Consider the following 12,785-nt stretch of genomic DNA (forward strand, 5'->3'; position numbering starts at 1 on the left):
CTCTTCTCTGCGAACTGCAGGCCCACGAGGACAGAAAAGCTGCAGTTGCTGCTCCTTTTTCAAGGGATGAAAAACAGGCAGTTTCTTGGATGCTACACTTCACATATGTATGATGCCCCCAAAAAAGCGAGAGTGGATTTTCCTGCCCAGATGCACAACTTGGCATTGACTACACCACGAAAAGCAAGAGCCTGTCTACAAGGGCTGGATTCCTGAACTACAGCTTAGGAGGGGAGGGTGTAAAATATCACCATGAACTGGCTCACAAGGAACAGTCATCTTAGGCGAACACATGCTAATACATTTCACAGAATGAGGGGAAACAGCCTAGAATCCAAAATGTGAAGTTTGGAAAATCTCTCGTCAAACCTTACTAGGAGAGCCTGCAACCAGGGAGGGGAGAATCGCAAAGACAGCAGCAGAGAAACAGCAAACAGCACAAAGGGTATCACTCACCAAGAGACTTCCCCCTATTTCAGAGTCAATCAAGCCAGAAGGAGACAACAGAAGTTCACATGTACGAAGAACAAAGGGCTAAAACCAGAAGAGGGTGAGCTAATCACAAAAAGCCATTTATCCCATCTTCGATGTCTAAATACATGGGCCAACCCACTCGGTCAGATGTCTTCTTATGGAGAAAGGTGGCATTTCTGAACCTGGGATGAAGGACACTTGAACACAACGCATGAGCATAAGGACCAAATGGAGACGCGTAATTGAAATAATCGTTGGACTGCTTAGGAATTTCTCAAAACTTCCAAAGAAAGAAGATACCTGGGTCTGTGGCTCTATGGCTCAAACTGTCTTCCACTGGCTCCTCCTCCAAGGGACTCTGCTGATGTGTGGAGTGGCCCCGCCCAGGTCAGCCAGACGGGCAGGCCACCATCAAACCAGCAGTGGGACCCCGCAGACTGGGGCCCAAAGGCAGGACATTTAGACAGGAGTCACTGTGAGATACTCTGCTGCTCGACAAACACCACAGCAAGTGTGAGCGCTCCCTGACCAAGACCACATGGCTCCTCCCCTCCCACCGCGCATTCACCAGCAGCAGCTTGGCGGGAGGGAGGCCAGGCAAGGAAGCATGGATGAGGTACGAAAAGAGGAACTGACATCTTTGGGTTTTAAAAACAAAAACTCAAATCTAAGAAGTGAGAAAGTAAAAAAAGGGGAAGAATTAAATCTGAATCAAGGGAGAGAAAAATATGGCTTACTAACCCCCCCATTTTTGCATACAATTTTATATGAAAAATTAAACAACAAAACACCCCAACTCATCACAATGCAGTCCAAATGTTTGCAACCAAATATTTATGAAAATATTTCAGTTCAAATCATTGGGGAATAAAACCAGAAAGCTTTTGACCATTCCTTTCTAAACAAGATGAGGAGACCTACTCTCAAACACACTTCAGAGTATTCCACACAACATGTTCTGAATTCAGATTTATTGATCTCCACTGTATTGACTTTAAAAATGGTATGAAGCTGACTGGAAGAAAGGGAACCGGTGATTTTAAGTTAAAATTAAGCTAATGGTGAAAGTCCATCACCTCTGGCTTCAGTCACCACATCGCCTTAGATTGGATATAGATTTTTTTGAACAAAGTTCCAGAACTCTGAAATCCAGGGATGCTGCAGGCCTCTCCCAGCAATGTCCTTCACTTTGGGTCAGTCTCCTGGGCCAGAGGTGAAAGTGCTTTCAAAAATACTGCCATTTCCCCAGCACAGTGTCTTTGATTGCATCCACATATTGAGTTGGAACCCAGTACACCCAGTAGTAAGAGGCTTCCGTGGGGCCCAACTGAAACGCCTGGAAGGGAAAAAGGAAAACCAAGCGGTACTTCAGCGCTCAGACGCAGAGCAACAACACACACACATACATACACACGCACGCAGGCACACGCGCGCGCGCACACACACACGGGGGAGGGCGAGAAGGGAGCGCATTAGGAAGGATAAAACTGCAATGGGGAGGGAACATTCTCCTGTCAAAAACAAAACCAAGAAGGTGGGAGAGTTAAGCATAGCCAAGCCTAAAGCAGTGGTTCCCAAACTTGGGCGTACATCAGACCATCGTGAGGGCTTGTTACAAGAGACGGATGGGCTCCACCAAATCAGAGCTTGATTTGGAAGGGTTGGGATGGGGCCTGGAGACCTGCATTTCTAGCAATTCACAGGGGGAGATATATTGCTGATCCAGAGGCCACAGTGTGAGAACCACTGCCCTAGAGAAACTCAACACGTGCACAAGGAAACAGAAGTGAATGTTTGAAGCAGCCCTGGCAGGAACGCTAACTCAGGAAGCAACCTCTGTTCCACCAGCAAGGGAGCGCAAACCTGAGCGTGACAGTGGCCTATTCATCTGAATACTGGATTACTTTTCAAAGGTGTTAACTGGATCTATAGCTAATAAAGACAGATCATAATGTTGTACCAAAAAAGCCAGTTGCAGAACGTTATAGATCATGATACACTTATGAAAACTGGAAAAACACAAACACTGTATCTTACACGTGAATATATATGGAAATAAAAGCACAGACAGACGGGAGGGAGCAGATGATCAATCAGGATAGTGGGAGTGGGGGAGGGGAAGACAATGGGGACATAATCACTGTTGCCAAATTTTCTTTTATTTAAAAAATGGTTTAAAGCAAGTTACAAAATATTTACAATTATCATTTCTTGATGAGGGTCTTATGGGCTTGTTGCAGTTTTCTGTGATTTTTTTTAAACATTCTAGATGAAAAAGCACAGCCGCCCTTTGCTGAATTTGAATTGATACCTTGATCTAACTAACGAAATGGCACCTGCAAAAATACTTGAAAACAGTTTTATTAGGACAGAGGCACAGGCACTACTTCATGGGCTTGGAGGAGACGGAAACTGTGAGAACCACCTCTGCCACTGAGGACTCCAGAGAAAGACACATATTTAAGCTCAAGACCCATTTCAGCACCAGCCCTCCGGACCGATCTTAAAAGATGTCCAAAACGGTCCCCATCCCTTGCTAACTGGGGCTGCACATGGGTAAGATAAATGTTTCAAAAGGGAAAGGCCCCAACACTATTTAAGTTCAACTTTAAAACAAACAAGCAAACAAACAAAATAACTGGGCAGGCAAAACAAATCCATCTGCAATCCTCCAAAGACTACAGAGAGACTGGGGCGCAGGACCGTGAGGGCCTTAAAGAGCTCCTGAGCCACAGCCTTCACCCCTAGCAGGGGAAAACCCCAGGATGCCTGTAGCCCACAGACCGCAAACCCCCAAAAGGACAGGAGGGGCGGTTTCCTAGAGCCAGAGGTCTGCTGCATAGTATAATCCCTTTTCTGGGGTAGCCACCACTACCCTTGACCATGGACTCAAGAAGCACCACCCCCAGCTCACACCACTCGCTGTTCATTCTCCCTGGCCGGGGCCAGCTAACACCTGTCTGCTACACATGGAAAATCTGCCACCTCAGAAACAGAAAAGCAGGAATCCCCACCCCCGCCAGAGCAACTTCTGAGTCAAGGTAGCTAAAGTTCATTTCTAAAGTGGCCCCTCAAAGAGTACTGGGAAAATAGAGGGGGTGCCTGAGTGGCTTCACTAATGGCAGCCCTGAGTTCTCAGCTCTATTCTGCAGACCCGGGGTGCCCCCAACACTGCCGGCGGAGCAGCCTCTTTAGACTGAGAGACCTGGCCTCCCACAGGGCCCTCGGCCACTCAACGACTGCAGCCTGGCGGGAACAACGCCAGCAGAGGGGCTGCCAGAGTCCTCTGGAACACCACGGCTGGGGGAGGTCTCCTCTTATGCACAGCAAAATTAAAAATGAAAACCCACAAAAGCCATTCCTCCTCTTTATATTTATTTTCCTGGCTAAAAACAAAATATTACAAATAAGGAGGCAAGAAAGTGAGAACACGTCCCCTGCAAACTGCTGGGAGGTGGGGGTGGGTGGGTGGTGGCAAAATAAACAAAAGTAGGAGGAGGTCATGGGTTAAGTTCTAAAAGGATGAAGAAAAAAATAAAACAGTGAGTCTTCTGAATGCGTTTTCTCAAGTGAAGAAAGCTCAGGGAAAACTCCGCCCCCGTCAGAGAAGCAGAAGCAGAGCCGGGCGAGGGGCTACTTACCATCATGTGGTAGTCCTCGTGTCCTTCGATAGGTTCACTGACCACATTTTTAATGGAGCCCATGGGCAATTTCTCAGTCCGCTCTAAGTTGAGAGGGATTACAGTGATTATTCAAGGGCCCGCCTGCTCTACTCCTGTGGCAAACCGAGTCACCACGCCCTGCGGGACGACGGGATGCCATCCGATCAGGGCACAGGCGCCTCCTGGGAGCTGGGGACTTCTTAGGACCAAAGGGGGACCCAGCTCTAGCAACGGCACAGCAGGTACTGAGAGACGCATCTTTGCTGGTATTATTTCTAAAAGTAGGATGATTGACACCCAAGAAATCCCTCCATGTCCTTCTGCCCAAGCCCAGCCCTGGCACGGTTTCTGACACCCGGGGAGGGGGTTTCTGACGTCCGGGAGGAGGGAGGTCAAGAGCACCACGGACAGAGGCAACCACACCGCCGCGGCTCTCACAGGGAGGCGCAGGACTTAAGGCCCTGAGATTTGTTTCTACCCACCCCCCCAGCCTGCAGACCAGACCTCCCGCTTGCCCCCCTGCACCCCCACAGACACACTCGAGTAAGTTCTCTTAAGACACTCATAAGGTCTCATGATTAGCAATGAGGACAATCACCTCTCCTGGGAAGACACTCTGCGGCAAGTTGAAAGATGGCAGGTAAGAGGGGGAGGCAGTGAAGGGTGCCTGGAGCGAGCTGAGACCCCAGTAAGCCAAGTGAAGCGGGTGTGGGGGGGGGAGGTGTGTGGTGGTGGGAGAGGAGAGGGGAGGGCTGGGGGATGGGAAGGGAGGGCTGGTGGAGGGACAGGGGAGGACTGAGGGAGGGGGAGGGGAGGGGAGAGAGGAGGGCTGGGGGACTGGAGGGGGGGAGGGGAGGGAAGGGGAGGGGAGGGGGAGGGCTGAGCCTGCTAACAGGAAGCCCCGCCCAGAAGCAGCAGACACCTGGAGATGGGAGGTCTCAGCAAACAGATAAACCCAGTAGAGAAGAAACACACAGCCTTTGTGGGGAAAAAATTGAGAAAAGGGACACACAGGAAAGAGCTGACTAAAAGGAATTCAGAGACCTGGGTTTTGAGCTAGCGGGGGGCCTGAGACTTCTGTTCTTTTCTGTGAGCTCCAGTCTCTGAGCAGCCCTGATGATGTGGGTCAGGTTCTAACTTTCAGTGTCTCTAAAACAGTGCAGGGCTTGGCCAGGATTTGTCTTTAAAATGGAAACGTCTTGAAATACAGACATCTTGAAAAGTCCAGAGATTTCACACAAAAAGCTTTCTGGCTTCTCTTGAGGACTCAGAAGATTTACCAGCCCTGGGCCCTTATTCCTGAGTGACAGCATCAGCTAGGTCCGACTCAACAGCCCTGCAAACAGGACACATGCTCCCCTCTCCTGCCTGGAGCATGTTCATCTTGCTTGGGCAGGCTAAGGCTGTGAGTACTGCCTCTTACCCAAGCTGCCAGAGGAGACCTGAGTGTCACTTGGTAAAGTGTCCCATCAGGGATGGCCAGTGACCTGCTGGGGCGGTCACGGCAGCTTCTTGCCAGCAAAGATGAAACTGGGGACAAGCTGTCTTTCTAGGGGATTGCGTGTGACACTCAGGACAGGCCACCTGGGCAACTGAGTGAGATGAATGCCTGAGGTACAGAGCTGTGGAGGATGGTGGTGTGGATGGCAATGTGAATCTCAGCCTTGGTCAACCCTTGAAGACTCAAGTAGTTCATGGCCATCCATGCTCTTTAATGAGGCTGATGAGTAAGGAGTCTTTTGACAGCTCTGTAGACAACATGGCCAGGTTCTCTTAGAACTTTATGTCAAAGTATGAAGATGCTGCTCCCATGCGTTGGAATAAAATCCCCAACACAGGTATGGGAAGTTCTCAAGAGTCCCTGCAGTCATATATTTCCCACATAACCTCAAACATGAAAATACTCCCCGAGGTGCTGCTAAGTACCTCCAGACTAGTGCTCAGCCAGACTTCCTGCCTGCACCCCTCCCAGCACCGCTGGCCTTGTAACTCAGCCTTAGCAACTGCCTTCCATTAGGATGCCCCAAGGTGAAAGTGGGAGAAGAGGGGGCACCCAGCAAGTCAGCACTGTGATGAGAAGTGAGCAGGTCACCTGCAAAATCTTAAAGACTCTGACAAAGGGGGCAGCTCTCCGCTGAGCAGAAAGGGGCATGATGGGATGGGCTCTTGGGAGAGAAGAGCCTATCAAGGCTCAAAGGCCCTGGGAAAACCCGGGACACCTTCACATCTTCTGCAAAACTTGCTTTGACGAGCAGTTTAAGTCCAATGGGAAATGCAGACCATCACCAAATTGTCAGAAAACTCAAGTGTTTTTAGCATTTCGGTCTCTAGTCTAAGAACCAGGATAGGGCTGGAAGAAACTGATTTTTATATTAGGTGACAAAAATCTCATTCCTCATTGCCCCTTGCCCCAGCTAAATTTTCATGGACCCATTTTTAACTAGACTCATACTAAATGGCCTGTCCCTGAAACCAATGAACCTCAGGTGACGGGCCCCTATGCTTTTCCTGGGCATTTACCTCGCACACTGAACACCTACAGTGCTGGCCAGAAACAGGTGAATTAGGCATGTTCGGTCCCCTCCAGGAATCTAACGGGACAGACAAGTCAGAGAGTGAGTAACGAGTGCGCTGGGGCGGAGGGGAGTGCTATGAACAGAAGCGGCAGCAATTCTCCGGAGGGTGGCGAGACACAGGGAAGGTTTCATCAGGAGAGGACGTTTAAGTGGGACCTTGGAAGATCTTATTAACGAGGGCCAGGAAGGCGGCATTCGGCTCAGGGCCTAGCATGAGCAAAGACGTGGAGCTGTGCAAAGCATGTTGGGAAGGTGAGGAAGTGATGCTGCCGAAAGATCGAGGGGAACGTCCCGCAGGGCAAGCAGGGCAGGAAGCCAGTTTAAAATTAAAACTACGGCCCCACTGTTGAGAGCACTGGACACTATGTCTGGGCATTCAAACTTGGCTTTAAAGAGCCAAAGGTATTTGACTTGAACACAGGAACCTGTGCTGGAAAACCAGTATGGAAGGCGTTCAGGGTAAGAACACCACCAATGGGCGCAAGGAAACAGGTTACCTTGCTTTAGCGGACCAAATTTAAAGACGGCAGGAGCCTTAAGTGGCACAGCAGAGGGGCAAACAAAGGGACAGGTAATTCTAGAGGGTAACTTGCAAGATCTGAAGCATCTGGATGAAGGGAGAGGGAGGACAGTCACAGACACTTTCCAGAAAACAGCACACAGCATGCCTGGCCCACCGTGCACGGGCAGGGGTGGGTGGATGGGGGCAGGCAGGGACAACCAGGCAGGAGGGGAGGTCCCTCATACTAGGAAAACTTGCCCTAGTACAGGGGCAAACTCTGACCTACAGGGGCCAGGCACGGGGCATAAATGAGGGGAGCTGGCGACGTACAAAGAAAAAGGGGGCGGTACGGGCTGCGGTGTGGCCCTTCCTGGACAGTTACTCGCTCCAGCAGATCGCTGCCACATGAGAATCAGATCCAGAATGGCTGTATCTTTTGACTTTTCTCAAGAGAAGCCAAAAAAAACCAAACAAAAAAAACAGACCAAGTGAAATCTCCCCATTTTTAGAGACTGTGTGTAAACCCACGACACCCTGTGTGTGGACCAAACCTGGCCCTCAGGTCACGTGTTTGGTACCACTGATTTGGGTGCAACTGTACAGCCAACATGTGATGGACTGGCCCTGAGAGCAGAAGGGAAAGAATGAGGGAAAAGGGTCCAAACAGGTGAGCGTCTCAAAGCGGAGTAAAAAAGCCAGGAGCACGCAAAGCACAGCGAGAGAGACGCAGAATGAGGAGCAGAACCGCACCCAAGCCCAGAGCTGCTGGGTGCCAGAGGCAGTGAGCCAGGAAGGGGCCCCGAGCAAAATGTACCTTTAGTGCCGATCCACAGCTGGTCTTGCTCGAGTTTAAAGGTGAGCCTCACTTTTCCACCGGACTTGTTGTACATGCCCGATAAGGGTACCGTGGGCAGGCGCTCCTGGAGCAGGGTGAGAGGGGGAGGGTGGGTGCACAGACCAAGGAAGAGAAAAGGGACAGCACTCCAGGACTGGATTTCGGGAGCCTGGGGAGTCAGAGGGGCCCGATTCCTTTCCAGAACACTCACGAGGAGTCTGGCTTACCTGGGCACCCTTAACAGATGGCATCACATCTTCGGGTTTTCCTTTATCCAACACTTTCCTGTGTTGCTATAACACAAGTCAGAAAAGATAATTAAAAGATAAAGAGGACTACATTTTAGTCATGCTACTACCTCTGAGGAGGATGAAAAAAGCTCAATACTTGGGTTCAAAAGCTTCCTGTGTCTATAGATTATGCTTTCTTTGTGACTATACAGCAGAGATGTCCAACAGAAATGTCTGTGCTGATGAAAAGGTTCTCCTTGTCATCCAAAACAGTAGCTACTTGTGGCTATTAAGAATTTGAAATGTGGCCTGAATTTTTTTATTTAACTTTAATGAACCACCTTTGACTACCAGAGCAAACCTCTAAAGTAACTAGGATTTTTCAGACTGTTAATTCAAATAAACCTCATACCCTCACACCACCCAAAAATCACTACAGAAAGGATTAAACGTCACATCAGAGAGCCACACAGGGCGCAAAGGGTTGTCACATACAGAGTAACAACCATTTCCATCAACTTAACTCCAAAGAAACCCGCAGTGATGGCCTTTCTTCAACAAATGGAGACTGCAAAAGTCTCTCCTAGCACCCCACCCCCAACCCCAGTCACACAGAAAGCTTAGAGCCACATTTCCAAAGAGAAATGCTGATTACTCTAGAGCCCGACGTCAACAAGCCTGACCCAGCCCAGGAGTTGAGGCAGCTCATGAAGGGTTTCATTAGGCTCATGGTCCCTTGCTCTGGTCTGGGCAAATGACCGAGTCTGGTTTCTGTGCTGTGGCTTTATAGGTGCAGTCATTGTTTAGCAAAGCCAGAACTATGGGGCAGCGAATGCGTAAAGGGTAAAAACTTAATTAAATCCCAGCATCAAGTGGCTATGAGCCAAGTGGAAAGCTCACTGGCATGTCAGAACCCTCCAGAAGGAATACAATACTGCCAGGATGCTAGCAAAGAGTCACCTATGCCTCAGCCCCAGCCTCTTGAAGGAGCTGATAAAAAGCCTGGGCACTTGTTCCCTCTTATTAGACCATGTCATGCCTGATGGCTGGCATCGGTGAAACAAAGCAGCATGGAATTAGAAGTGTCATTTGAATCAGAACCTGGAAGTACCTTTTGAAGAATTTTCCCTACATTATGGCAAACAGTTCCAAGCCCGTTAAGCCACTATTAGCAACTTGAAGGCTCTATTTGAGAGGCACGTTATGCTCCAAAGGCATGAGCAGTGGGAACACGCACTCACTTTGGACATGCTCATATTCGATGGTTTCTTGTATATGGCAGAGAGAGGTGGGGAAATGGAAATGATCTCAATTTGTTATGACACTACAACCTCAGATTTGGGGTGAAAGTGTTCAAGAGCCCACTTCAGAGATATTAATACAGATTCACAATCAACCTTTTATCTGTAATCCCATGGGTGAATGGGGTTTTATAAGCCTTTTGTAATGTCCAAACATTTCAGGGATTTTTATAAAGGTAATAGTTTTATAAAACATGATCCTCTCTGTGGGGCCTAGGGCAGCACCCTATCACCAAACACATTAATATTTTGATAGCAAAACATGAACATTCACACTAATTCTGGTCAGGTTTTGCTGCCAAATTTAGAAACACATTTGGTTTGCAGACTCTTTTTGGTCTTAGAAATACACACAAGAAAATGGAGACATGGAACACAAAATTAAGTCCTCACACTGCCAGCCATATGCCTTGGTGCCCACGGTCACTCAAAATGATGTTTGTTCAAGTTGGTAAGGTCAGCAGTTAAGTTGAATATACCTATTTTCTTGGAATCTAATAAGAGTGGCTGGAAGGCTCCAGAGCAACAAGTGGGGTTCACTGGCTGATCAGCTCAAGAGATGGTTCTTCCAACCAGTTTCTTCTACAAGAACTACTTTCCCTAATTACAAAGAATTTTAATGGCTAAAATAAGCACAAGACAAGGCAGGATCCTTTTCATACATAATAAGCAACAGAAAGTCTGGGAAAATCAAGTCCCCATGTAACAAATCAGGAGAGATAAAAAAAAAAAAATCAGTGTAGCTGTCTTTCTAGTCAGTTTCATTTGGCTTCCGGAAACAGTTTTAGAGGAAGCTCTAAAATGTCGATATCCCTGCCTATCCAGACATAGGCTTGTTGACATGGGGGCAGCCACAGACCAAAAAATAAATGTAAGCGCTTGTATAAAATGTAGTGGCATGTTTCTCTAGCACTAAGTAGGAGAGAATCCCACATCTGAATCCTTCCAATACCTGGTCTGAAGCCTGCCTTTACAAAGGCCTTATCCTAAAGTAGGTAGACTTGAGACACACTGACCAGCCAGATGAGACAAAGCTGCAAATCTCAGGTAGTTGTCACCTCCACTCAACAGCCAGCCGCACCCAACTGCTGCCATAAATTTCCATCATGGGCCCTGTCCGAAAAGGAGCTTATTCTAGGGAGAATACAACCAGCCAAGGTTTGAGAGGACAAAGCCTCCAACTTCCCAGGACTGACAATCACATGACGGACTCACTTTCTGTCTGCAGAGAGGCTCCTTCTTGTTCTCTTCGGCTTTCGCATCCTGCTGCGCAGCATCTTTGGGTGTGTTTACTGCTAAAACATCATTTATTGTGGAGCCAACCACCATGATCTTGGCCCCACTGGTCACTTTTATTTCTCTCAATGTCTTATCCTCAGGAACCAGTCCTTTATACATAACTTTCTGCATGGCAGGCGGGAGACCTTGAGAAAATGTAAGGGCATACAATGAAAAGAAGGAAAGATAATTGAATCTGAACCAGAACCCTTCAGCAACACACCCGGCAACAAATACTGTTCTACTTTTGTGATTTTGGGCAATTCACAACATCTCTGAGCCTTGGTCTCAAAAACTTTATCGCACGATGGCAGTCATTTCTTCCCTATAGACTTGTTTTAAGGATTATGAGATAACACAAATGTAGTACAGCCCATAGTACAGCAGCTGGGGTTCAGTAATTGTTCAATAAGTATTAGTTACGATTCATTCCGAATTGCTCCTCAATCATCCAATCATTCACTCAATTATTAAACTAGAGTCAACAGGCTACAGGAATACTGAGACCAGTCATTTCAAAGTTCATGGTTTTATGGAGCTTACTGTCTACCAAAAGAAAGCTTTAAAAGAAAATCAAATCAGAATGCAAAATGCTATAAATGAGATAAAATTAACCAATATGAGCATCTGTGAAGGGATCGGCATGATAGTTGACAACGGTGTTTCCCTGAAGTTCTGAGAATAACTAACACATTTGCTAGACATTAATTCCTGGCCATTCCAGACCGACTGAATCAAAATCCCCAGTGAGAAAGGCGGAGGAACTGCAAATTTAATACCTAATTGCCTCAGGTGATTTTTATTAGAGAGGCTTGAACAACGCTTGTTAGAAGCCTAGACCTAAGCGTCAGACCTGGGCTTGAATCCTGGCCCAGCTATTGACTAGCTTTATGATCTTGGGTCTCGTTTTCCCCATCTGAATAATGGGCATTCAATTACTTACTTGGGAGGGCTGTTTGAGGGTTGAAGGAGCAAATGTCACGAAAGCAGCCAGCGCGGTGCCTAGCACCGTGTAAGCACTAGCAATCGGCAGGCGGGATGGGGAAAGCTGGCAGCCGCTGGCAGTGCCACGGGAATTACCTGTAATCGAGTGAATCTTCTGCTTTAGTTCGGAGCCTGTGCTGTCCAGGGGGAACTTCACGTCGTGCTTGGTCTTGTTCCAGATGATCTTCAGGTCCACCAGCTCTCTACCTGCGCCGCCGCCAGCGTCCTCACCGTTGCTGACCGAGGCCTGGGCCGCGGGGTCCCCAGGGGGCTGGGCCGGGGCCGGCTGCAGGCTGCCTGGGCCGGCGCAGGAGTCCTCGACCGCCGCCCCCGCCGCGGCTTCGGCCTCCACGCAGTTGAGGGACCGCGCGGGCGCCTCGGTCGCCACGGCCTCGGCCTCCGTGTCCATGGCCGGCTCCTCCATGCCTGCAAGGGGTTAGGGGGTGGGCGCTCGCCGCGGGCTGGGCCTGGGGCTGCTCTCTGCCCGGGCACCGCCGGGCTACCGCCCCCAAACCAGGCTACTCCCGCACCAGCGGGGGCCGCAGGCCCCGCGGGGCGCCCGCCTCACCTCGGCCCAACCCCGGCACCCGCCATCCCCTCCACACTCACCATCCGGGGCTCCGGCCGCCGCCATGATGATTGTGTACAACACCCACCGCGCCCGCAGAGGCCGCCGGGAAAAGGCGAGCTGGCCGAGATTGGCCCCCGTAGCAGCCCCTAATCTCGCACAGCCTGGCCGGAAACAGGTGGAGGTTTCTATGGAGACCCGCCTCCTCCGCTTCCCCGGTCCGGCCCCTGCCACGCTTTAGTTTTTAGGAGCCGAGGGGGGCGGGTCCGGAAAATGGCCTGCTCGACGGGTTCCGCCCCCTAGAAGCCGACTGGGGCCCCGGTCGTGCAGAGGGGGCGTGGGCTTGCAAGCTGGAAGGACTGTGACTTTAAGAGG

General features: G+C 49.5%; 1 protein-coding gene across 1 annotated transcript; it reads right to left on the bottom strand.

The window, feature by feature from the left end:
* Positions 1 to 1,699: 1,699 nt before the first annotated feature.
* Positions 1,700 to 12,491, bottom strand: UBFD1 (ubiquitin family domain containing 1; the record flags this gene model as incomplete). The annotated part of the gene is made up of 7 exons (XM_084251330.1): positions 12,452 to 12,491; positions 11,939 to 12,268; positions 10,796 to 11,004; positions 8,277 to 8,342; positions 8,029 to 8,134; positions 4,116 to 4,198; positions 1,700 to 1,810 (listed from the first exon to the last, which is right to left on the bottom strand). The coding sequence occupies exons 1-7, from the start codon at positions 12,474 to 12,476 to the stop codon at positions 1,700 to 1,702; spliced, it is 930 nt and encodes a 309-aa protein (XP_084107456.1). The 5' UTR covers positions 12,477 to 12,491.
* Between the last annotated feature and the right edge of the window lie 294 nt (positions 12,492 to 12,785).

This window comes from Talpa europaea (assembly GCF_964194135.1).
Source record: "Talpa europaea genome assembly, chromosome: 12".
Taxonomy (NCBI): Eukaryota; Metazoa; Chordata; class Mammalia; order Eulipotyphla; family Talpidae; genus Talpa; species Talpa europaea.